Source organism: Erigeron canadensis, chromosome 1 (assembly GCF_010389155.1).
Source record: "Erigeron canadensis isolate Cc75 chromosome 1, C_canadensis_v1, whole genome shotgun sequence".
Classification (NCBI taxonomy): Eukaryota; Viridiplantae; Streptophyta; class Magnoliopsida; order Asterales; family Asteraceae; genus Erigeron; species Erigeron canadensis.
Genome location: NC_057761.1, coordinates 2,491,421 through 2,515,620, shown reverse-complemented (window position 1 = coordinate 2,515,620; position 24,200 = coordinate 2,491,421). Strand labels below are relative to the sequence as shown.

General features: G+C 36.2%; 2 protein-coding genes and 1 long non-coding RNA gene across 7 annotated transcripts; 1 reads left to right on the top strand and 2 right to left on the bottom strand.

The window, feature by feature from the left end:
- Positions 1-1,715: 1,715 nt before the first annotated feature.
- On the bottom strand, positions 1,716-2,273 carry LOC122585676 (disease resistance protein Roq1-like). The gene has a single exon (XM_043757802.1). It carries the CDS (start codon positions 2,271-2,273, stop codon positions 1,716-1,718), a length of 558 nt encoding a protein of 185 aa, XP_043613737.1.
- A 36-nt stretch (positions 2,274-2,309) lies between these two features.
- LOC122585663 (disease resistance protein RUN1-like) lies at positions 2,310-3,170 on the bottom strand. The gene is made up of 4 exons (XM_043757790.1): positions 3,066-3,170; positions 2,647-2,945; positions 2,458-2,598; positions 2,310-2,367 (listed from the first exon to the last, which is right to left on the bottom strand). The coding sequence occupies exons 1-4, from the start codon at positions 3,168-3,170 to the stop codon at positions 2,310-2,312; spliced, it is 603 nt and encodes a 200-aa protein (XP_043613725.1).
- Positions 3,171-10,164: 6,994 nt separating this feature from the next.
- Positions 10,165-13,421, top strand: LOC122599834. 5 transcript variants are annotated; one of them, XR_006323957.1, is made up of 7 exons: positions 10,165-10,450; positions 10,800-10,849; positions 11,286-11,339; positions 11,445-11,548; positions 12,028-12,079; positions 12,549-12,630; positions 13,123-13,421. It is a non-coding gene; the product is annotated as an uncharacterized LOC122599834 (long non-coding RNA). The 5 variants fall into 5 exon arrangements; XR_006323952.1 differs by lacking the exon at positions 11,445-11,548 and having other exon boundaries at positions 10,175-10,454; XR_006323949.1 differs by lacking the exon at positions 11,445-11,548 and having other exon boundaries at positions 10,176-10,450.
- Positions 13,422-24,200: the final 10,779 nt, after the last annotated feature.

The window sequence follows — 24,200 nt, the reverse complement described above, 5'->3', positions numbered from 1 at the left end:
GAGAATAAAGCAAGAAACATTTATAAGAAGTTTTAAATTAAACCTCTCTACGATTGCACACACAACGTTGGAATGTATGTATGCTAGTACTTGATCACGAACCGAACAACCCTTTGTCAATACCCAAATACTCGAACCAAACAAAACCCGAAACCCTTTGTTATTATTGGTTTCGGCCGTAACCAAACAAGCATGATGATCATGCTAGTAGTATTGGACTTCGCTATGCTACTGATCTTTTTCAATTGTGATTTAGTATTTGGATATTTTAAAATAATAAGCAGTTTTATTTTAATGAATTGATATACTTGGTATGGTCGTTTTCATTTATATTACTGTGTTTTATATTAGCATGTTTAATCCATGAATAATTGTTGATTACTCAAAATCTTCATAGTCGGTCATGTTATGGGAGTAACATGAATTAAGACTAATGTGAAGTTTTGGCTTTATTCACTGATGGTAAATAGTTAACTTGATGAGGCCAAAATTCACATGTATTCATTGTTGATGAATATTGGAATGACCCAATCACGAGATGTCACTACATGGATCGACGTAAATAGTGAATCTCGAAGTGATTATGTCTTTATGTCCTTAGACCTGAGATTTTTATGTTAGTTGCTGAATATACGACATGTTATGCTTTGATATGGTTAAACGTTATCCTAAATAAGGTAGTTATAAAGGCCATCATTGGGTATGATGTGAAGTGCATGATGTACCCATAAAATCAAGATAGAATTTATTCCTCTACGAGAGTATGATACCACTGGGCCCCTCGATGAAAATGAAGGGATATTTACACGGCCGTGTCCAAGCTATATTGATTGTTGATCAAATCTAACTTGGTGATCGCATTCAACTTTTCTATATCGAGAAACATATTTGGTTGACTAATGAGAATGACCGGATCCATGTCTCATGTCAACATGGTATCCGAAATAAAGGGACAATAGACAATTAATCATTATATCATTATTTTTTAATAATGATCGTTCTTTCGACTGAAACAAACACTCGTGTGTTTTCGGGGGCAATGACGTGTTGCTAGACACCAATCATTGTCTTTGTAATTTACTAGATGTTATGCCATACACAAGTGGGAGTTTGTTGTATTAGTGTGTATGTCATAACACAAAATTATACTGCGGCTTACACAGGAGCCTAGGGGGTCACACACAATAAACACTTAGATACCCGGATATATGTATATTGTATACATATATTAAATCATCAATATAAACAAATTTTTGAAGATATGAAATCTTTGGAAGATTCGTTATCCTCAAGTTGTATATGGGAAATCACCATGAAATCTAATATGAAATTTCCTTGATCTTTCTTGTAAGATTCGATTTCCAAATCCTGGCCAAACTCAAGTATAAAAGGAGGTGTTTGGACAAGAATACCAAAATAGTTTGGTTATTTAGTTTTGGTATTTGGTGATTAAGGTCTAGCAGCCTTTGGGTATTGTTTGAGGTGTTAGTGTGGATCAACCGTAGAGATATTCATACTATTGAATATTGTTTTTCACACAAGATTTTACCTCCTTGAAAGGTATAATTTTTAGTCTATCTATTATGAAAACTTTCATGGTGTAATTAGATCCTGGCGAAAATATTAATCGTGTGCAAATTTTAAAAATAATACATGTTTGTATTTTCAGTCTTCCGTTGCGTTTATAAAATAACTTTATAAAGTACACACGAGGGCTAATCTTTCCAACAAAAGCACTTCATAATCTTGTATAGGGTTTTCGCATTATATGCACGCTTGTTAAAGAGACTTACAGCTTCTTCATGTGACAATAAACTGAGAGGCGAGACCTCAGTCTCGTCTATAAATGTCAGCAAATGTTGATCCCTAGTTGTAATTATTAGGCGGCTTCCATCACCAAACCATTTACGACATCCAGCAAACGCCTTGAGTTGGTCAAGATGATCGACATCATCAAGAATAATCAGTACTTTTCTATTGCATAACATTTGTTTAATCTTGTCTTTTCCTAATTCAACACTCCCAACTTGCATTTTTTTGCCAAAAATAGTTGAGAGAATTTTTGCTTGCAAACGTTTTAAACCATGATTTTGGGTTTCTTCCCATATATTTTCGAGAAAGCAACAACCATCATAATTAAGAGAAAATTTCTTGTAAAAAGTAGTAGCAAGAGTGGTCTTACCACCACCTCCAAGCCCCCATATCCCAACCATTCGCACACCACCTAACCCAATTTTTAGCTGCAATTTTAGCTGCTCCAATCGATATTCCATTCCAACTAGGTTTTCATCCTCAACTGTTGAATCCGATCATGACAATTTATCTAAAATGGAACCAACAATCTCTTGGATACATCTTGCTTCATGCCTAAACATTGGAAATATAATTTTACATTCATAATCATATATCAGATGTATATATGTTTTACGCAAACACAATTAATGAAGAAAAGATTACCCATTAGCAACATGTTTGGGTTCCCATCCAGCAATATTACTTGCATCAACGAGTGCTTTTCTCCAAGATTCAACTTTGCTTTTGCTGTTTTCTGACTGTTCATGTTTGGCAAATGCTTCTCCGTATTTCCCCTTTTGTTTCCTGACATCAGAGGGATCCACGTGATAGAAAATGGGCAATACAAGTTACCCTGCCTCATTATCCCTGCATTTCACAATATGTGAAAGCTCATCCAAACACCATGAAGAGTCGGCATAGTTTTCAGAAAATATGATCACCAAAATCTTGGATGTTTCTATAGCTTTCAAGAGAGATGGGCTGATGGTATCACCTCGATCAAGTGTTACATCATCCTTGTACGTAAGGATTCCATGTTGTTGAAAAGCAGAGTAGAGATGGTCAACAAAGGTCTTGCGGGTATCTTCACCTCTAAAACGAATAAACACATCGTACTTCCATGACCCAATGGATGTATTTGGAATAATAATCTGTACAAGTGGGCGTAAACCGCCAGCACCACCGATGCTATTACTGTTGTCTCTTGAGAATAACTTAACTATTATGGTAGTAAGGGTGGAAGGAGTACAAAAAAGTTACCCAATTCTTACCCAATTCATCCTCCAATCAAAACTCTCCAACTCACAACTACCAAATTTTACCCAATTTTTACCCAAATCACTGGCAATACATACCAAATTCTTACCCAATTTCATTTTCTTTTTCATTTAATTTTAATACATATAATTAAAACCATATAAATATAAAACATAATTTCATTAAACTAAAAACCACAATACATAATATGGAAAATGATTAAATACGACTAAAAAACACTTAAATAAAACTAAAACACTTAAATAAAACTAAAATACTTAAATAAAACTTAAACTAAGCCTCGGAATAATCCGAGTCAACAGTGCTGCCACTGTCATTGCGTTGAATGTAGCGGTAGCGCTTAAGAGACTCGGCGGCCGCGCCTGGTAGAGGAGAAACGTACTCCTTCCCTAGGTCAGAGTAGTAAGGTACATCCTGACCACCACCCACATTGGCTTGCCAGAATACCCCGTGGTCTAGCGTCCGGGTCAATGTTGAAGAAACGGCGTTTAACTGAAAAATAACTTGATTCAGCCAGTCAATCTTCTGTCGAAGATATACAAGATGCTCATTCTCCGCGATGTTACGTGCATAACCCGGGGCAGTAAGTCGGTTGATTACGGCTTCGTAAGCCGCTTTGTTCTCAGAAACGCCCTGAATGACATTATTCACATCTGAGAGGTGTTTGGAGTCGTGATTTAGGTGAGTTTGGATAGCCATTTTACAATCACGAAGGTCCATTGTAGTGATTGGTTGAAAGGAAGTTGTGGAGTAAATGGAAATTGGGTGAAAATGAAAGTTGTGGTGTAAAAATTGGAAGAAGAATGAGGTTTTTATGGGTGAAAAGGTAGAAAAGTTGATTAAAAAAATATTTTAGGGGGGGGACCCACTAGCTTCCAACGTTCAAAACTTCTTACCCAAACTCGGTTTCAATACTCGAATTACTACCCGATCGGGCCTTAACCGACCCTTACTCGAACACCCTCCATGGTGTAGCCGATCGGGTATGGGCTACCCGATGAGTACCCGACTCCCACTCCCTCCTACCTAAGTATAATAACCACTACCGAAACAATGAGACCTCCCACCATGATTGTAGTTTCTGTTATTATTATTATTGTTATTATTATTGTTATTATTATTATTATTATTATTATTATTGTTTTCGTTATTGACGAATGATGATGATGTGTTTGGAATAATAATGGGTATATGTAGAAGTTCAAAAAATAAATAAAATTGATGTGATGATTATTATCTATACTTTTACGATTATATTATCTTAATCTATCTATAATATAACTAAAAGAGGGGGTTGGGGGTACACTTGGCACCCCTAATCCACCTCCTTGAGTATAATCCTCTCTCCTTATTAATCCTCTAATTTTTTAATATTAATCTAAATTAATTTACATTTTTTGGTTTTCCATCACAAATTTACACTTTAACCTCAACCTAAAACAATTAATTTACACTTTTTGGTTTTTCATCATCAAGTTACACTTTAACCCAATTTAAAATATTTAACTTACACTTTTTGATTTTTCATCACCAATTTACACTTTAACCCAATTTAAAAATAATTAATTATACTTTTTTAGTTTACACTTTTAGAATATAAGAAACGGTAAATTTTTTATTTAACTAAATTTGAAAAAAAAGGGGTAAACTGAAATCAATATTTATATGGAGTTTTTTATCGTATGTTTCTTCTTTGGGTGGATAATTTTTGGAGTATTCCGATGGGGTGACTATTCAGCTAGCAAATTTTCAAGTTGATTTTGGTATATCTATATAATATTTTTTATAGCTTTGATTAATATATTTTGAGACTACTCGTCCATTGGACGGGTCTGAACACTAGTAATAATATAACTAAAAGAGGGGGTTGAGGGTACACTTGGCACCCCTAATCCCCCTCTTTTAGCCTAATACTCTCTTCTCATTAATCCTTGTCTTTTCTATATTTTTTTAATTTAAAACTTTGCTATGGGCCGAACTAAAAATTAATAAAAAAAATAAAAAAAAACAAATTTTTTTATCCTTAAAACTCTCTCAAACCCTCACATATTCTTAAAAAAAAAAAAAAGACCTTACGACTATTCTTTAAGTGATTATGAATCCTTGCCAAAAGTTTGATTCATATTCTTCTCCTCAATTCATATATAGTAGCTGCTACTTTTTCTTCTCTTTTTTAATTTCTGTTTTTGTTATATAATATTTTGAATTTTATAACAATAATTTATGTATGTTGATCTTATTAAAGAAAAGTATGTAACTTGATTATATATCATGATACGCAAACTAACTACGTGAATCGGACTAATGTTTGTACTCTTTCATTCATCATGATTATATTGCTATAGAGATTAATTGTACAAATAGGAGGCGGAAATAATGGAAGCCAGCATTATAGGAGTTTGAGGTAGGTTTACAACCTCATAAAGAGCTTCATTCAACAAATTTGATTGCTATAATATTTTAGATTATCAATATATTTACTACATTAACTATCTACGAGATTTTATGCTATGGCAGGTAAGTGGCAAATTACCCTTGTGTATTCTGTTTCGCTCAATTGTATAGAAATTTATATCTTATTAATGTCCATCCCTACTTGAATAAACAAGATAATGGTGTTTCGAAAGTCTAACAGCCCAAAAATGTCTAATATGTGCATTGAGGTGAATGACTTGACAAAGACGTTTCTATCTTTCAAGAATCGTCAATTGTCATTGTTGAAAGGGTACATATATTATATCAAAACATGGTTTTCCAGGTAGATAGTTCAAATGTTTCCCATATTGAGAAACAAGATCGTCGCAAAATCTCTCGAAGGTTTGTTTGATAATACGTTCATAGCTTATAAGGTGACGTACAAACTCTTTAAAGATATAATTGCACCGGTGATTAAAACCATTGACACTTTAAAGTTACTTCTACCAGCAGCAACAAGTATGCATCATGTCCTTTCCTTTCCTGATCATAAGAGTGGTTACTATTTTGTGCATAAAGGACTGCCAACTTCCTTTTTAATTATTGATAAATATCACAATGAATGGATACACACTACATTATTTTGGTAATTTGGTCATGCTCCTATAAACTTTTGAATAAATTGAATAACTTTGGCCTTTTACTGTAACATGTTTTATTTTGCAGTTTCTTTTTGTATAGCAAGTTGTTTCTAATGGTAAGGTAATGTGCCACCTTTGTTAATGAAAGAAGTGATAGAGCAAGAAGATGTTATCATGCAAAAGTGGCAACAAGAAGTATCACAAAAAGTTGTGTAAAATTTTGCTTTTAATATTTTAAAAGTCTTTCAAAGATTATTATCTACATATGTATACTTAAAAAAAACCTTCATATATTTTAAACTAAAAAAAAACCTACAACAAAAAAGAGCTATGATGACTACAAAAGGTTCCATACTTATATATATTTTTTGTTCATATTTATTATGTTATTGGTATTATTAATGAGACTGGTATTATTCTATCACTTATAATTTATTTTGTTGTCCATTATATGTTTATTATGGCTATGACTTCTTCAACAACTAAAAATAAGACAACATTATTTCATCTTGAAGATCTTAAGCCAACACATGTTAACCATCATCTACGACTCCATATTGTGCATGTATGGACTGTTTCATAGTGGAACAACCTGAAGAAAGTTAAAACGTTCGAGATGGTCTTTGTTGATAAATTGGTATGTATTTTTCAAATTATGTATTTGTACACTTTTTGTTTCTCTTTTTGTTGAGCTTAACTCTAAATCTTTTGGTCTAAAATTGTTGTTTGTGTTTGTATTAAGTTTAGATATAACAAACTGCAAATTTTTTAGTTAACTAAAATTGGAAAAAAAAAGAGTAAACTGAAATGAATATTTATATTGAGTTAATTTTTGTATGTTTTCTTTTTTCTTCATATGTTTAAATTCATATATGTTGTTTGAATTTGGATTTTTGATAGATTAGTATATGAATGCTTAATATATCTAGTATAATTGTACCTTTTGCAAATTTTATGAAATTTGATACATATAATGACTTTGTTTATGTTTTGGATTTTGTTCTATAAATAGTCGGTGGAATAACCTATATTTAACACCTTTTCATAAGCTATTTAATTTTTTGAAATTTTACATTAGTTTTGAGGATCAACTAGATTATAACCCCGCGTAATACGCGAGGAATATATATAATTAATGACATGTTAAATTGGGTAAAAATTGAGCCACTAAAAGAGCGTGAAGTTAGATTGATGGTCGTTGAGATTTCGGTTAATGGTGACCAGCCGGTTGGAAATTGAGACATCATGTATTAGAGTTCTCGCTAAGTAATGTTTCTGTTTGATTGGATGTCTTTCATGCATCCAAATATGTCTGTATTGTCATTGTACTTGAGCTTTAATGTTTTGCTTCAATAAATTAGTTATTTACAAAGTTTACTAACTAATTTAATTATCAATCTATACATCACATGTTGTGCTAATGTAACTTAAAGTTACGCATAATATTTTTACGATTTTCATACAACCATTTTTTTGTTACATAATTTTGATAGCTTATTATCGATTTGGTATTATTTTTTTTTTCTAGATCTTCATTAACTCAAAAATCGTTGACTAATTATTGAAAAGTTATGTCAATCTATGTATCGTACCGATTAAAATGAAAATTTTATTTTAAAAAAAAGAAGTCAAAAGTTGATTTTAAAGATGAAAAATGATATAAAATTAAAAAAAATATTAGTTTCCATAATTATATCATTAAATAACATTATTAAATAATGTCTACAAATTTATATAAGGAAATAATAATTATTTAATTTATTAAATTAAATGTAGAATAGTTAAAAAAGGTATATGACATCATCGTTTTGATCTAATGGCTATAATTAAAAATTAAACTTTATTCAAGGGTCCAAACTTCTCTATTTTGGAATTAAGGTTTCTCTTTTATATATATTTAGAGATAGTCGTATAGAAATTTTATGGACTAGAACCATATTGATTTCAAAATTTTGAGAAAATCATTGAGCACACCCTATCAAACAATCAGATCATTGGTACACTATGCAATTTTGCTTTTAAAAACGGACAATGATGAGGACAACAATGACGACGGCATTTTGTCAACAAGTGAAGCTGAAACGGATTCAGATTTTAATCTAGATGATGAAGATTCTGAAGAAACTGATGTTGATAATGAAATGCTTGATAGCAATGAATCCATTGATGAACGTGAATGGAACTATTCAGATCAATCAAACGACAATCCTATGTTTGATATCGATTATTCTGGTAATGAGTATGATTCCGATATGTATGATATGCCTTCCCGAAAGGATTAGTTTATTACGCATTTGAATCGTTTTATGTTTTATTCTAAGGTATTTTAATTTTGTTCAGTATCTATTTAATAAACTTGAGTTTTAATTTTTTAGTTTTGGTTAATATATTTTGTAACTACCCGTCCAATGGACGGGTCTGAACACTAGTATATATATATATATATACTATAAGGCAATTGAACTAATGACTAATTAACCAATCACATCGTTCGATTTCATCAAATTGACTTTTGATGATGTCATCATTTAGATAAACTACAAATTAAAAATCCTAATAATCATTATCCAAATATATTATTATATTAATATTTATATTAATTTGTAGAAAAAGTCTCATTAATTTACACTTTTTTGTTTCCATCAATAATTTACACTTTTTAGCCCTGAATACTTATTTTATATTTATTTTTAGCCATCAACTTGAGAGAATTTTTTAAAATTTAAAATCATTTAATTAAATAAAAAAAATTTAACATATGAAATATTTTCTACAAAAAATTATTTGAAAACATAATGACTTATTAACAAATATTAGAAGAGTCTTAATTGTTATCAAATAATATAAAAACAATCCTAATTGTTATCATATTATCATAGAACAAGTGATTGAAAATAAACATATGTGTGTTATGAACGCGCATCATGATTAATTACATATACTTGAATGTCAAGTTCGGGATCACAAATATGTTTATAATTTAATTCTTAATTATTTTTCCTAATAATATCACATTATGAGTACATCTGTTTCAAAATATATTATAATGGAGAAATTATTATATATAGCATGTGCCTTGTGGAATGACTACGACAAAAAATTCCATCAATATGTCTAGGCTAATAATGACAGTGAAGAACCTATGATTATTATACTAGAACTTGCAAAATATAACACTTAAAACCGTGTTTTTTTAAAATTGTAAGCTTTTATGACTTAAATGTATTAAGATCTAATATTGTTAATATCGTAAATCTTGTGTCTAGTGTTGGACACGGGTCTAAAATCTAGTAAATTACTATACTTTTATACTATATTATAAAGTAAATTCATTTTTGATTTTTAACATTTAACTTAAAATTTCAATATTGATTTTAAGTTTGAACAATATACACATTCTATTGCATCATATACCATACATCATAGCTACATTACATCAATAACTTTCACTACTCACCGGCGTCGCCACCACCACCACCAATCTCCGCTGCCTCCGCCACCGCCGCTACCGTTGCTCGCCGCCACCACCACCCGTCACCGCCACCACCACCGCCGCTAACACCACCTCAATTACCACCGTAAGGCGCGAATACCGTTCTCGTGACTTAAAAACGATGTTTTAGATCGATAAAGTTTTCAAATCTAAAATAATATACGCAAGAAAGTTGCGAGTATTATTATTAGGGTTTAGTATCTCGGAGTGTAAGGAACTTTGTAACTTTTCCTATTGTCTGTAAGTATCAAAAATTTAATACATTATATATAAGTATCTCACTAAATTGAACATTTAATGTAAAATTTTTACTTTGATCAATTAAAAATTTCTACATAGGCAGCTCATATGGTTGCCACGTATACATTTTTACATTAAACTTCCAACTTAGCGAAATATTTACATATAATATTCAAAATTTTTGATGTATATGCATAATATAAAAGGTTACAAAATTACTTACACTCTGGATGCTTGACCCATATTATCTATACTCCCATGGAATTGGCTTTCCGTCATTAAGAACCATCATAATACATTACTCTATACCCATTTATACGGTTTGACTAAAATATCAAAATGAAAATTTAGACCCCCCAAATCTCTCTATCGCACACAACACACACCATCTGGTGATCAGAACTATTTCCCACCGCCGAACCAGATTTCAACCCCAGAATCAGATAGTCACATCTCCGGCGGTATGATGCCATCTCCATCAACTAGATTTCAATACACAGTGGTGGTCCAACAGATTTCAATCCATTGGTGGTGGAAGGAGAAAGCCAATAAATTTCAATCCAAGAGATTTAAATCCACAGATTAATCCGTAGGTGGTGATGAAGTGATACTACATATCAAAAGCTTTTTTGATTTTAATTTTTTTTATTTATGTGATTGATCTGATGACATGTTTAGGGTTAAATTTTTATGGGTTTCTTGTCATTACCATCCATCACCACATCTGTCTACCGTATATGTTGACCAACTGCCGCCGGCAACAGCTCGCTGGAAAAAGAAATAAATAATTTATGGGCGTGTTTTGATTTCTTATTTTATGATAATTATTATTATTTTTTTTTTTACAATTGTTACTTGATTATTTCTTTTCATGATGAAACTTATTCTTATATTCATGATTGCTACGTAATTTATTTGTTTTTTTTTTGATTTCTTAGTCAGGGGCAGTTCTAGAAGATGGGGCGAGGACAGACACAATCATAAACAGGTTATGCTTTTATTTCATCTGTTTTTTCTAAATTTTTTCCATAACATAATTATACAGAGTTTTTTTTTATTTTTTTATTGCTGATTGAATTCAGTATGCCATTTGGGTTGTGAACTTTTATTTTATTGTAAGATGGTATCTTTGTTCATCATTATTTTAGTATAGTGAGTTTGTAGTTTTTTGTTGTGTAAAAAATCAGAATTCACAAATGATGAATATGTGTTTTGCCGAGGTGTAAGGGGTTGAAATCACCTGTTCATTAGGAGACCGGCAAAAGTGAAACCTTACTTAGTATTTGGTGTATGGAGTTCATTTGATCCTTTGTTTATTATAGAATATCTAAAGCCATATAATAGTACATAGTTTGATGCACTACACAGTTATTGCCTTATTGCTACAAAACTGATAGAACAAAAAACTTCAAATTTTGCCACAGGGTGTGTATTGTGGATGCAACCACTAATACAAATCCAAGTCCTCCAACTTTGAGGTAGCAATATTACATGTTCATTATCTTATGACTTATATTTTCTACTGATTTGGTGATTTATGGTGTCATGTAACTGCATTTGCTCTTTTGGCTATGAAAATAAAGCATTGGCGGATGGTATTGCATCATCTTCCAAGTTTTAGTCTTTTTATGCCTACTTATGTTTGGGCTTGTTGACTGATGGTACTGCATCAGCAAGAGGTCAATGAGTGAGTGGTTTATTCGTTACCATTTAGTTTATTTCTAAACAATGAATTTACATCTGGAAGGTAATTAAGATGTCTTGCCCTCACCTTGACAATCTCATGGATGATGATTAAGATGTTTATCTCATAAATAATTAGTTCTCAAATTAAATATCTTCATCTATACCTCAAGGAGGATTACATTAAGACATTAAGGACTTCTTTAAATATTTCCTAACACGCAACAAAAACCCCAACCCCCTTTCTTCCCCAAACCCTCTCCAATCACCACCAACTACCACCGTTTAACATCCTTTTTTTAAAGCACTGACATCTGTAGAATTTAATCCTGTGGATAAAAACCTTCTAATTGTTTATGTTGATAATTGATAAATTGTGACCGTGGTATGCTATCATCCAAAGGGAAAGGTTTATGTTTGTTTTGTTAAATACCCTCGAGTGGTATCACAACTAATAGTGTTTCTTATTTTTCTTATTGATAGGGATGCATTGTGGGAACATTAGATGGAAACTGCAGTTTTTACGATATCATTGGTAAGCACAAGTTCTTTGATACAAAACTGATAGAACAAAATCCTTATTTTTATTTTCTAATTTATATTTTGATAATATCTTATTTTTGGGTAATTGTCATTGTAGTTGTGAAACAAAAGGTTTTGGTATCTTCCAATTCAAACCATAAGTTGACCACATTTTTTTTTAAAGATTGCCAGTTGTCCAAAATCATTTGGTGATCACTTTTACTGAGTTCTTTGAACAATTGAATATATGGCTTCTAATGTGATGTAAATGTTAAATCCATTGTTTGATTTCAAATGTAGTGTTGATTTAAGTAAACTTAAAAGCTCATTCTTGGAGTTAGAGAGTTGGATTTCTGTTGTCTTTTATATCTTTTATGCTATTACCTTTTAACCCTGCACGTCATAGATATAAATCTATGTCTTTTACAAGCCCATTCTTAATAACTATGTGTATGTCAATATTGATAATAGTTTGAATGCAGGAAACTATCCATATTATTGGATGTCATCTGCAAAGAAAGAACCAACATTCCTTAGAGAAAATGAGAAAAACGACTACAACCGGTGAGTCACTGACTATTAATGTGTGCATATCAATTACGAATTTTGCTAGATGGTGTGAGTAATCATTGTGTATTTAATGAAGGTTGGATACACCACCAGCTACACAACTCTGTTTCTGTCGCTTGAGATTGAAACAAAATGCACTTAAATTTAGTGGTTCAACGTAAATTGACCATTATGTAACCCCTTTTTATGGCATGTGTATGTAGTTTGTTTTTCCTTTATGAGAATTGTGACTAGAGGCTCTAAGTTAGACTCTTTTCTTCACCCGTAAAAGAAAAGAATGGATGGTGAGTTGGATGAATTATGAGCCCTCTTGTACATTGGTGAAAACTTGCTCAAATTCAGTTTCACTACCGTCGCATAAATATTTAAGTTGAGTATGGAAGTAAAAGTTGCTTAGTTGTAGTACAGATGAACAAACCTATGCACTACATGATTATATTGATATGAATATGTTTTGCTAATAATGTTAAATCTTCATTATAACAGAGGCTATGGGGAGATGAAGTTCAGCCCTCAACCAAGAAGCACAGACCGCCCAGGATCGAGGCTACCAACAATGACCACTTCGTCTTCCATCCATGGTTTGTGGGTTCAAGGTTAAATGGGTTTTGATTTTACGCGTATTAATTGATTTAGAATCATACTCCGTATTACTTTGGCACTAACTACATATAGTTGACACTTGGTGCCTAGATCGAGTAGGCATAAAACCTTTTTGCCAAGTTAGAAATCATATGTATGGAGTTCTTTATTTTAACTCACGGAAGCTTTTATATTTTGACAAATCATTTTTTAGTCTTAAATCTTAATAGTATGAAATATTTTTTTCCATCTTAATCTTTATATAGTATATGTACTGTGCACAACCGTCGCAGTATGACTATGGATTCCCATGATCCTTATTGCAATTAATATGTCACATTGTCATAAGGAGCGGAAAGTATCTCTTTTTTTTATAGTATTCTCTATTTCTATGTTTGGGGTCTTGATCGTCTCACATATTTTTCAAGTTTGTTGTAATTATCAATGACTAATATTTAGTATCATCTATATATATATATATATATATATATGTTTGATTGGTGATTTTCATGGTTAATTTTAAACATCTTCTAAATTAATATCGTTACGGCATCTTGCGTGCTATAAATTGGAGCCGCTGGAACGCGCGGGTACTAGGCTAGTTATTATTGATGATGATGATGATAATGTGGTTGGAATTGAATGGTTCAAAGAAGAATGAATCGATGTGGTAAGGATTGGACATGATGAAATCTATAAGGATTGGACAAGTTGTTTCACATTGTATGAATTTTTCATATTGTACGAAATCTAGAAGATATTTGATGATGATGTACCCTCCTTTAAGCCCGCAGCTTAAAGGCTACATCCACTCGTCAAGCTGGAGCCTACATTCTCAATTAGGTTCCAAACATATTAGCACTAGTATACCAAAATACTTTGACAAGGCTACAGACCAATCAAGGCTGCGGACATATTAAGGTATTTTGTATTATAGATGACGTATGTTTGAAGGACCAAACACAGAAATTTGGTCTTCACTCGACAATAAGACGAAGTTTGTTACGCTACAAGCCACACCCAATAACAACCTCTGACTAACAGACGTAATGATAAAGGGGATCAATTTCTGGATCCTTCCTTAAGTTCCTATGAATACCCCAAACTAATCTTGAAGAGAGACCAATGAAAAACACACACAAACACCTCTCAAATACACTTGGTGGCGTGAAGCAACTGTGATACTTCACACCAATTGGGAACCGCCAACAAGTCTAAACATTTCATTCTTATTTCTTACACCAAATCAATCCACAATAATTTAAGTGTAATTTTACCCTTAAACAAGTGGCGCCATTCGCATAAGAATTTAGTCTAAAATGAATGAAGAGGAGCCGAGGTCACCCCAGGCTTCGAAACCTCACGAACTTCACCAAATGCTCCACCAACCGCCAGACAGTTGGAGGAGCTCACACCACTTTTAAGAGAATTCCTCCGACAAGTGGACATGCAAAGCGTCCGGACACGTCTAACCTACTCTGACGAAACAGATAATGTTGAAGAAGTGGAAGCCGGAACTCCAGTCCACAGGGCCTCCGGAAACAGGTTTAGACCGAGAGTACATTTCGACGAAGCACCAAGACGATGCTCCGACCCCACCAACACCAGCTACCATCCACAAGAGCCGAACTTACCACCTATGGCGGAGGAATATGTCCGTAACAACGGACAGACATACAACCAAAGCCATCATGCATACAGTAATGCTCCACCTACGCACAACCATTATCCTCCATCCCACTCCCACCAATATTTCACACCACAAGCCACCAAAGGGTCCCAGAACCTGAATGACCAACATTTTGCTTCAAATGGCGGCATACACCAAAATGACCCGTATAGGCCGCAACCTCGAACAAACCACCCAGATTATACACAACCTTCAACCTGGATACCAGCCGAGGAAGACATGATAATACAAATAGAGCCGGGACCGTTTGTGCAATGGATAGAAGACTATCCCCTTCCAGAAGGAGGGTTACCAAAAGGGATCAAGATGTATGACGGGAAAGATGACCCGCATAACCACTTGAAGCATTTCAACGGAATGATCCGCATGCAAAGGTGGACTGTTCCGGTGGCATGTCACATGTTTGACCTAACATTGAAAGACGTAGCTTGAGCCTGGCTGGATGCTCAACCAGTTGGGAGTATAGTTAACTTTGAAGACCTAAAGCGCAAATTTCGATCTCATTTCAGCCAACAACGAAAGTACAAGAAAATCCATCTAGAAGCCCACAATATAAAAAGAAAAGATATTTACAATAACAGTGATAAGCATAGTGGGCTTGTCAGGCTTGAACAGTGTCTCCTCGTTTGATGGGCTTTAGATTAAATTCGTTTGGTTCATGACACGTATTCCAATCTATTCCTTTGGATATCCTATCCGTCTCCTTCCCTTATAAATAGATCCATTATCCCATTGTTTGACCATCTTTTACAGGTCTTTTCTCTCATATATATATATATATATATATTATTTTATTATAACATTATCTTTTCTCGACCACAATATAAAAAGAAAAGAGAACGAGTCAATCCGGCAGTTGATTACTCGTTACACCGATGAAACAACTCTAATGAAGGGACTTAGTGAAAATAAAAAAATCTCAGGTTTTGTCCATGGTTTACGTTTCCAGCCTTTAGTGGAATTTCTCTCCACAGACTTAGCTCAAGAGTACACAGTCCTCATGGATAAAACTTACACCTTCCTTGTTGGAAAGGAAACGACTGGGGGCCTTAATGGACCAGGTTATGGAAAAGAGCCAGACAGAGGACGAAGAGACCGGGGGTTCCGGCGAGAAAGATTTCGAACAGCTCCATTCAATCGATCATAAGGAAACACTCCTGGAAACCAGGGCACCATCAGTAATACTGAAAGAAACTCAAGAGACATCTTGGCAACAGAAAAGGCTCCAACAAAGGGAGGGTCACGAAACAAAGATCCCTCCAAGTATTGTGAATTTCACAACTGTCATGGACACGATACAAATGAATGCAAAGTCTTCAAAAGTAAGGTAGAAGAAGCCATGAAGTCAGGAAAGTTGTCATCCCTACTCAAAGGAATCAAAGAGCCCAACACTAGGCAGAATAATGACAAGAATCCAATAATTGAAGCCCCGAAACCAAGGGTGGAACCTTTGGAAAACCCACTTGCAGCCGTAATCACAGAAAGAACACAGCCAGAAGGTTTCCCGCCAAAAAGGGAAGTCTGGAAAAATGTCCCAATTAGCTTCCCACCTGTCGAAGATGAAGAGGCTTCGGAGGCTGCAATCGTAATCAGTGCCATCATAGGCAACCACCCAGTTAAAACTTAAAAGAATACACCTAGATACAGGCAGTGGGTGTGAGATTATGTTCGAGCATTGTTTCCTGAAGCTGAAGGCAGCATTACAAAAAACAAGGAAGGATAACATAAGTCCATTGGTAGGCTTTTCAGGTGAAAGGACATGGTCGCTAGGGGAAATAATGCTAAACATAACGGTAGGAGAAGCCCCAAAATCCAGAACAGAATCACTAACTTTTGTCATCGTTAGAGCGGAGTCTCCATACAATGTAATCTTGGGAAGGTCGGCCATGAGAAAAATGGGAATGGTGCCATCTCCAGTGCATTTAGTCATCAAATTCCCAACACCCCGAGGGGTGGGGTCAGTCAAAACTGAACCTCGTAAAGAATGGCAGTGTGCCCAGATTATGGCTCCAGAAGTAGGAGAATCATGCAAGAATGAAACCATTGAAGTTGAAACAGAAAAACTCTTCATTAATGATAAGTACCCAGAGCAGCATGTGCTCATTGGAAAACAGCTCCCAACAGAGCACAATAGAAGGCTGAGGGAAGTTCTAGAGAAAAACAACGACGTATTTGCATGGACACCGGCGGATATGACGGGTGTACCTAGAATATTGAAGTTGGGCAATGAAACTTTTATTACTCAACATTATTTAAATACAAAGCCTTACATAGAGCCGATAAAACAAAAGCGCTGCAGCTTAGCCCCAGATAGAAGCAAGGCTGCAAAGGAACAAGTGGAGGATCTAGTGAAGGCCGGAATTTTAAGAGAAGTCAAGTATCAAAGTTGGATAGCGAACCCGGTGATGGTGAAAAAGCATGATGGCGGCTGGAGAATGTACGTTGACTTCACTGACATCAACAAGGCCTGCCCTAAAGATTGCAACCCATTGCCGGAGATAGATTGGAAAGTTGAATCCCTCATTGGTTTCAAGCTCAAATGTTTCCTGGACGCCTACAAAGGCTACCACCAAATTCAGATGAATCCAGATGACGAAGATAAAACAACCTTCTACACATCTGAAGGTATTTATTGCTACAAGAAAATGCCCTTTGGCCTGAAAAATGCCGGGGCAACTTACCAGAGGCTGGTGGATAAAGTATTCGGGAAGCAAATCGGAAGGAACCTAGAAGCTTATGTAGATGACATGGTCATAAAGAGCAGAAGTGAAGAAGACATGTTCTTAGACATTGAAGAAACCTTCAAAACTCTTAGGTCAATCAACATGAAGCTGAACCCTATAAAATGTTCTTTTGGGGTGGAAGAGGGCCAATTCCTGGGCCATGTGATCACAAAAGAAGGTTTCAAAGCAGACCCTGAGAAGGTTAAAGACATTCAAAATTTGCAGCCTCCAAAGACACACCGAAGGAAGTGCAAAGCCTTAATGGAAAGTTAGCAGCGCTCCACCGTTTTCTCTCAAAATCGGCTGATAGATCACTCCCTTTTTTCAAAACACTAAAAGGATGTCTAGAAAAACAAAACTTCAGGTGGACAAACGAAGCGCAGAAAGCTTTTCTCGATCTTAAAGAATATTTATGCCATCTGCCCGCCGTCACGGCTCCACTCCCCGGAGAGACACTCCAAATATACTTGGCTACGTCAGCAGAGACTGTCAGCGCGGTTTTAGTAACAAACAGAAAAGAAGGGCAACAACCGGTGTACTATGTCAGCAGAATCTTACAAATGCCGGAGAATAAATACCCAGAAATAAAAAAATTGGCACTCGCTCTAGTGCATACAGCAAGGAGGCTCCGGAGATACTTCCAAGCACATCCCATTCAAGTATTAATAGACAAGCCAATTAAGCAGGTGTTAACAAGACCAAAAGTCTCAGGAAGGCTAGCCAAATGGGCAGTGGAGCTAGGCGAAAACGAAATTGAGTTTCGACCAAGGAACTCTGTAAAGGGTCAGATATTGGCAAATTTTTTAGCCGAAGTGCCCAAAGAAGAACTGAAAGGCAAGAGAAAAGCTACAATAGAAGAAAAATTAGAAGAGCAACAAGAAACCTTATCAGAAACTTGGAAGTTATTTATAGATAGAGCCTCAAGTGCCGATGCATCAGGGGCGGGCCTCATTCTGACAAACCCAGAAGGCCAAGAATTTACTTATGCCTTGCGTTTCAATTTCAAGGCCTCTAACAATGTTGCAGAGTATGAAGCCTTACTGGCCGGTTTAAGAATTGCCAAAGAAATGAAGGTAAAACACATCCATGCCTGTGTGGATTCCTAGATAGTAGCTTTCCAAGTTGATGGAACATATGAAGCAAAAGAACCAACCATGAAAAAATATTTGGAAAAGGTCAGAGAAATTAGAAGGCAATTTGAAAGTTTTCGGATAGAGAATATCAGCAGGAGCAAGAATAAAATAGCTTATGCACTAAGCAAACTCGCATCCACTTTCGCTCACCTCGCAAAAGAAGTCTTAGTAGAAATCCTGCAGAAAAGCTCCATAGAAGAAGAGGCTACCGTGGCTCCAATAGAAGAAGAAGGTTACACTTGGATGACACCAATAGTGGAGTACTTGACAAGCGGATTGCTACCAGTAGATCGAGATGAAGCACGAAAGATAAGGATCAAGGCTCCACAGTACACCCTCAGAGCAGAAGGGTTATACAGGAAGTCATACTTGGGGCCATGGCTGAGGTGTGTGGGCCCGAGACAGGCCCAAGAAGTTATTAGAGAAGTCCACGAGGGAGCTTGCGGTGCCCATGCAGGACCCGGAACTGTGGTAGCAAAAATCACGAGAATGGGGTATTATTGGCCCTCCATGCACAATGACACGCTAAGGGAGATTCAGAATTGCGACTCATGCCAGATCCACGCCACAGTCTGAAGAGTACCAAAAAGCAAGCTAATTCCCGTAACATCAGCATGACCTTTCTCCAAATGGGGCATCGATATTGTGGGGCCCTTTCCCAAAGCACCGGGGAATGTGAAGTTTTTATTAGTCGCGGTCGACTATTTTACAAAATGGGTGGAGGCTAAGCCCTTGGCCTCCATTTCCGGAAAAAACATGGAAAAATTTGCATGGGAACAGATAGAAACAAGATTCGGGATCCCCCAGATAATAGTCAGCGATAATGGTAAACAGTTTTGCCAAGGAGTCTTCCCGCAATTCTGCAAGAATCTGGAAATCCAACAATGCTTCACTTCCGTAGCCCATCCACAGGCCAATGGTCAGGTGGAGGCGATGAACAAAGAAATTGTGAAAGGTATCAAGATGAGGCTGGGAAGATGTCAAACCGGATGGTTGGATGAACTCCACCAAGTCCTTTGGGCCCATAGAACCACTCCAAAAACGAGCAACGGCAAGACGCCTTTCAACCTCGTATATGGCTCAGAAGCCATGATCCCTGCAGAAGCAAGCGTACCCACCATCCGAAGATCTATCACAGAAGTTGAAAATGAAGAACAATTAAGGATAAATCTCAATCTTTTGGAAGAAAGGAGGGAAATAGCCTCCATCAAAGAAGCAACTTATAAAAGGCAAATGAAGAAATATTATGACAAGCGAGTATGCAAAGAGGCATTCCTGCTAGGCGAATACATTTTTCGAAACAACGACGCCAGCAAAGCAGAGAAACAAGGCAAGCTAGGCCCACAATGGGAAGGCCCATACCAGGTAACGGAAGCCTGCGGCAACGGGTCATATAGGCTAGCAACACTTCAAGGGGAAGATCTCCCAAAAACATGGAATATTTCCCAACTCAAACGATGCTACATTTAAATGTCATTCAGAAAGGCTGCGCCTTTAGATTTGTATTTTCAATCAAGTTGAAAAGCTCATTTTAATGAAAATGCCCTAGCCTACGGCCCAACAAGCCTAGGTTAGCGGAATTCCATAAAATTTACAAAATATACAAATTGTGATGCGCGCAAGTAATATATATAGATAAAGCTAAATCTGACGCGTAGGCTCGCAACCTTGCGTCCCAGGACCACCCCAATAGTCCTGTGGGATATAGACGGGAACACTCCCTCAGTATCTAATGGCAGTCCTCTATCACGCCCAGGCTAAGAGTCGACTAGGCCATAAATACAAAATGGTTCGAAAGAAACATAAACCCGAGAACTGGGCAGAATTATGTTTCGAATATGCATATCTATAAATGCAAGTATAAAAAGGTGCACATATGACATGGCGCAATACGCCCAACCCCCGGTTGGAAGGCCCAGGAAACTACAAGGCTCAACATAAGTAGAACTTGCATACAAAATGCAAAAACGAGTCATATACGGCTCCAACCTAAGTTTATAGTTTGTTTAAAACACAAAAAATGACAAACACCAAGTACATATAATATAAGGAAAAGACATTGTCATAATTATGGCCCCAAGGGTCGCAACCTTACTTAGGTCACAATAAGTAGTAGTAATACGAAGTCAGCCAATAGAGGCCTTACAAAGCAAAAGCATAAATTGTCCGAGTACATAAAGAATGAAACTACATAACGCTAAATACTTAATTGATGCGAACAGTAGAGTTGGATGGAGCCTTAGATGAAACGGGTACTGAAGCAGGTTTGTTGGACTTTTCCGGTTTCAAAGCCAAAATGGTTGCGGTGGGTAAAGAGGAGCCAGCAACAATATTATCAATATAAGCATATTTCTTGTTTTGAAACTTGTTTGCGGCCTCTTCCAATTTCGTCATCGCTTCTGAATTATATCCAGGCACTTTGAAATTTCTAAACCCGGAACTTTTGAAGCAACACGTACCAGTCCTTTATGAATTCCCACCGCCATAGCACTTTATGAATTCCCACCGCCATAGCACGGCTTTGCACCGCCCCCATCTCACTTGAAAACTCATCACTTCGGTGCAGTTTATCAACAATAAGAGGAATCCCTTTCACCAACTCGATCTTTTCTTCCTCAGCTTTTTCCAAATCATCCTCCAGCTTCGAAATTCTAACCTCATTCCCCAAGGTACAAGCTTTAAGGACATCAACTTCCCTCAACAAATTTTCATTTTGCGTCTTTAAGGCATCCCTTTCTATCTCCAACTTTTGACATTTTCCCTGCCACGCAACGATTTCTTGTTCTGCTATGTCAACTTTCTGTTTCTGAATGAGAGCGTTGGCCTCCCAATCTTGTTCCCTTGCTTTCACCATGTCAGGAACTACACTATTCTCCAAACGACGAAGACGACGTCGTAGGACATTATTTTGGCGGCTCAGCCGAGCCTTTTCTTTTTTCGATGAAGTCAAAACGCCTCCAATAGCCATCCTATTAACAAATAAGGGGGGGGGGGGGCGACATACACAAAATGTGTGAAAGCAACAATGTCAATAAATAACAGATATAACAAAAAAAAAACCAAGCAATAGATGTCCCCGAATCAACTAACCTGAACAGAGAAAAACGCGAATAATGGTCTCATTGGTAAAATCCTGAAAGCTTCTATGGGTTTGCATTGCAGTGGAATGAGCATGGGCCGGCACCAGCAGATTCTGAACATACTCCCTACGTGCTTCCTCGGAATCCAAAGGAGTGTTAAACAGAAGGTTGGGGAACGATATCTGCAAAGGAGCCTCACTGGTGGGAGCCTCCGGAAGCCCATTGAAGGAGGTCCCTCACTCTGACTAGGATCAGGTTCATAATAACCCGTAACACTGTCACTGTCATCACCTCCATTCGATTCCCCCATCTCAGAACCCTCTTTCCTCTCATTATCTTTCATATTTTTTTCGTTTTGTTCTTTAAGCCCCCGCAACGTTCTAGGACTTTTACCGACCCCGTATAAGGGCACGACAGTTGATGCATCATCCTCTTGCAAACGATAAGTACCGCCGTGAGGTTCTTTAAGTTTAATGCCTTTAAGAGTTTTCTTTTTCTTAGAAGACTCGGTAACAGACACACTTGCCTCCACACTTTTCCTTTTGGAACCTCCCCTCTTCTTAGATACAGCGGCCGCCTCCAGATAATCAAGAAAAGTCATGTCTACAAGCAATGATAACAATAATTAATAAGACTGGGAATACAAAAACAATAATAAGTATAATACAAAAAAAAATGATGATAAAAACCCAAAAACAAACGAGAAGTAACATATAATCTACTAAGAAACACCATATCCTAGGCAAGGAAAAAAGATTAGTCGCGAGAGCCATACCCCTCCCTTCAGAGCTGCGGATAAGGGGAGTCCCACACCGGACTCAACTTCGCCAAATATAGAATAGGCTCAGGAAGGATACGGCTCCGGATAGCCGGCTTACACAGTTGTTTGGCAACCTCAAGGTCATACTCTATCGGTGCCTTCGTATCGGCTAAAGTACCACGAGCCTCTCCTTCTCTCATGTCAAGAACAGCTCCATATGCCGAAGGGATAATAGATGAATCCATATAAAAAAAAATTAGTTTTCCAACCTTTCATAGACTCTTTCACACCGAAAATACACTCTGCTAATCCACTACCGGACCTCTTCTCTATGGTATACCAATCTGAAGTAACCCCTAATCGAAAGAACTTACGAAAGAGCCTGAGAGTAGGCTCCTTCCCACGAGCCCTACACGACGCTTCAAACATAGTAATACGCAAGGCCCCAAAGGGAGTAACCTGAGATATATGACATCTAAAGTGTGCCAACACACTAAAAAAGAAATCGGTAAAAGGGAGACGAACATTCCCCTTTTCAAACATCCAAAATAAAGCCCTATTTTGCCTACGGGAACCGACTTAATAGTATCTAACGGCCACGGCACAATATAACTATACCCCGGTGGGAACCTATATTCCGATAATAATTCTAGAAGTTCACCCCTAGTGGTGGTACAAAACTGGATATGTAGATCTTTTCTATTACCCACACCCATATATAACAAACAAAATATATATAAGAAAGGGATACACTGGAACACACCTACAACGGGATCGAATAAATGGTTCCGGCGGCAGGGTCAAGATAAATGGTTGCAAAGACTACGGAACTAACAAAAAAGTAAAAAAGATAATATTATAATAATATATATATATATATTATATATATATATATGAGAGAGAAAAGACCTTTTATTCAAACAATGGGATAATGGATCTATTTATAGGGGAAGGAGACAGATAGGATATCCAAAGGAGTAGATTGGAATACGTGTCATGAACCAAACGGATTTAATCTAAAGCCCATCAAACAAGGAGACACTGTTCAAGCCTGACAAGACCACTATGCTTATCACTATTATTGTAAATATCTAGTCTTTTCAATTTTCAAAAAAAAAAAAAGAAAAAGGGATAAAAGTATATAACAACTTTGAGAACGTATAAGTATAGGCAAATAGCCTAATTTTTGGCTACAACTACTCCAACCTAATTTTTGGCTCCGCGTGCTCCAGCCTAATATTTGGCTTCAACATCATTCTAGACTCCAATATTATTCATGAAGCAATTAACTTTTCATCACTTTACTAAGGCTTCATCACTCCCTGTACATTTTGGTGATCCAAGTAACTAGCCTATCACCCCAAAGATTTGCAATGCTATGCTGGGGGGCTTGATGATGTACCCTCCTTTAAGCCCGCAGCTCAAAGGCTACATCCATTCGTCAAGCTGGAGCCTACATTCTCAATTAGGTTCCAAACATATTAGCACTAGTATACCAAAATACTTTGACAAGGCTACGGACCAATCAAGGCTGCGGACGTATTAAGGTATTTTGTATTATAGATGACATATGTTTGAAGGACCAAACACAAACAT

Coding starts and splice junctions, on each gene's coding strand:
- LOC122585676 (XM_043757802.1), bottom strand. CDS start 2,273: ATGGAATATCGATTGGAGCAGCTAAAATTGCAGCTAAAAATTGGGTTA.
- LOC122585663 (XM_043757790.1), bottom strand. CDS start 3,170: ATGAAATTGGGTAAGAATTTGGTATGTATTGCCAGTGATTTGGGTAAA. Junction 2,599..2,646: donor TGCAGGGATAATGAGGCAGG/GTAACTTGTATT, acceptor CTCTGATGTCAG/GAAACAAAAGGGGAAATACG. Junction 2,368..2,457: donor CCCAAACATGTTGCTAATGG/GTAATCTTTTCT, acceptor TCCAATGTTTAG/GCATGAAGCAAGATGTATCC.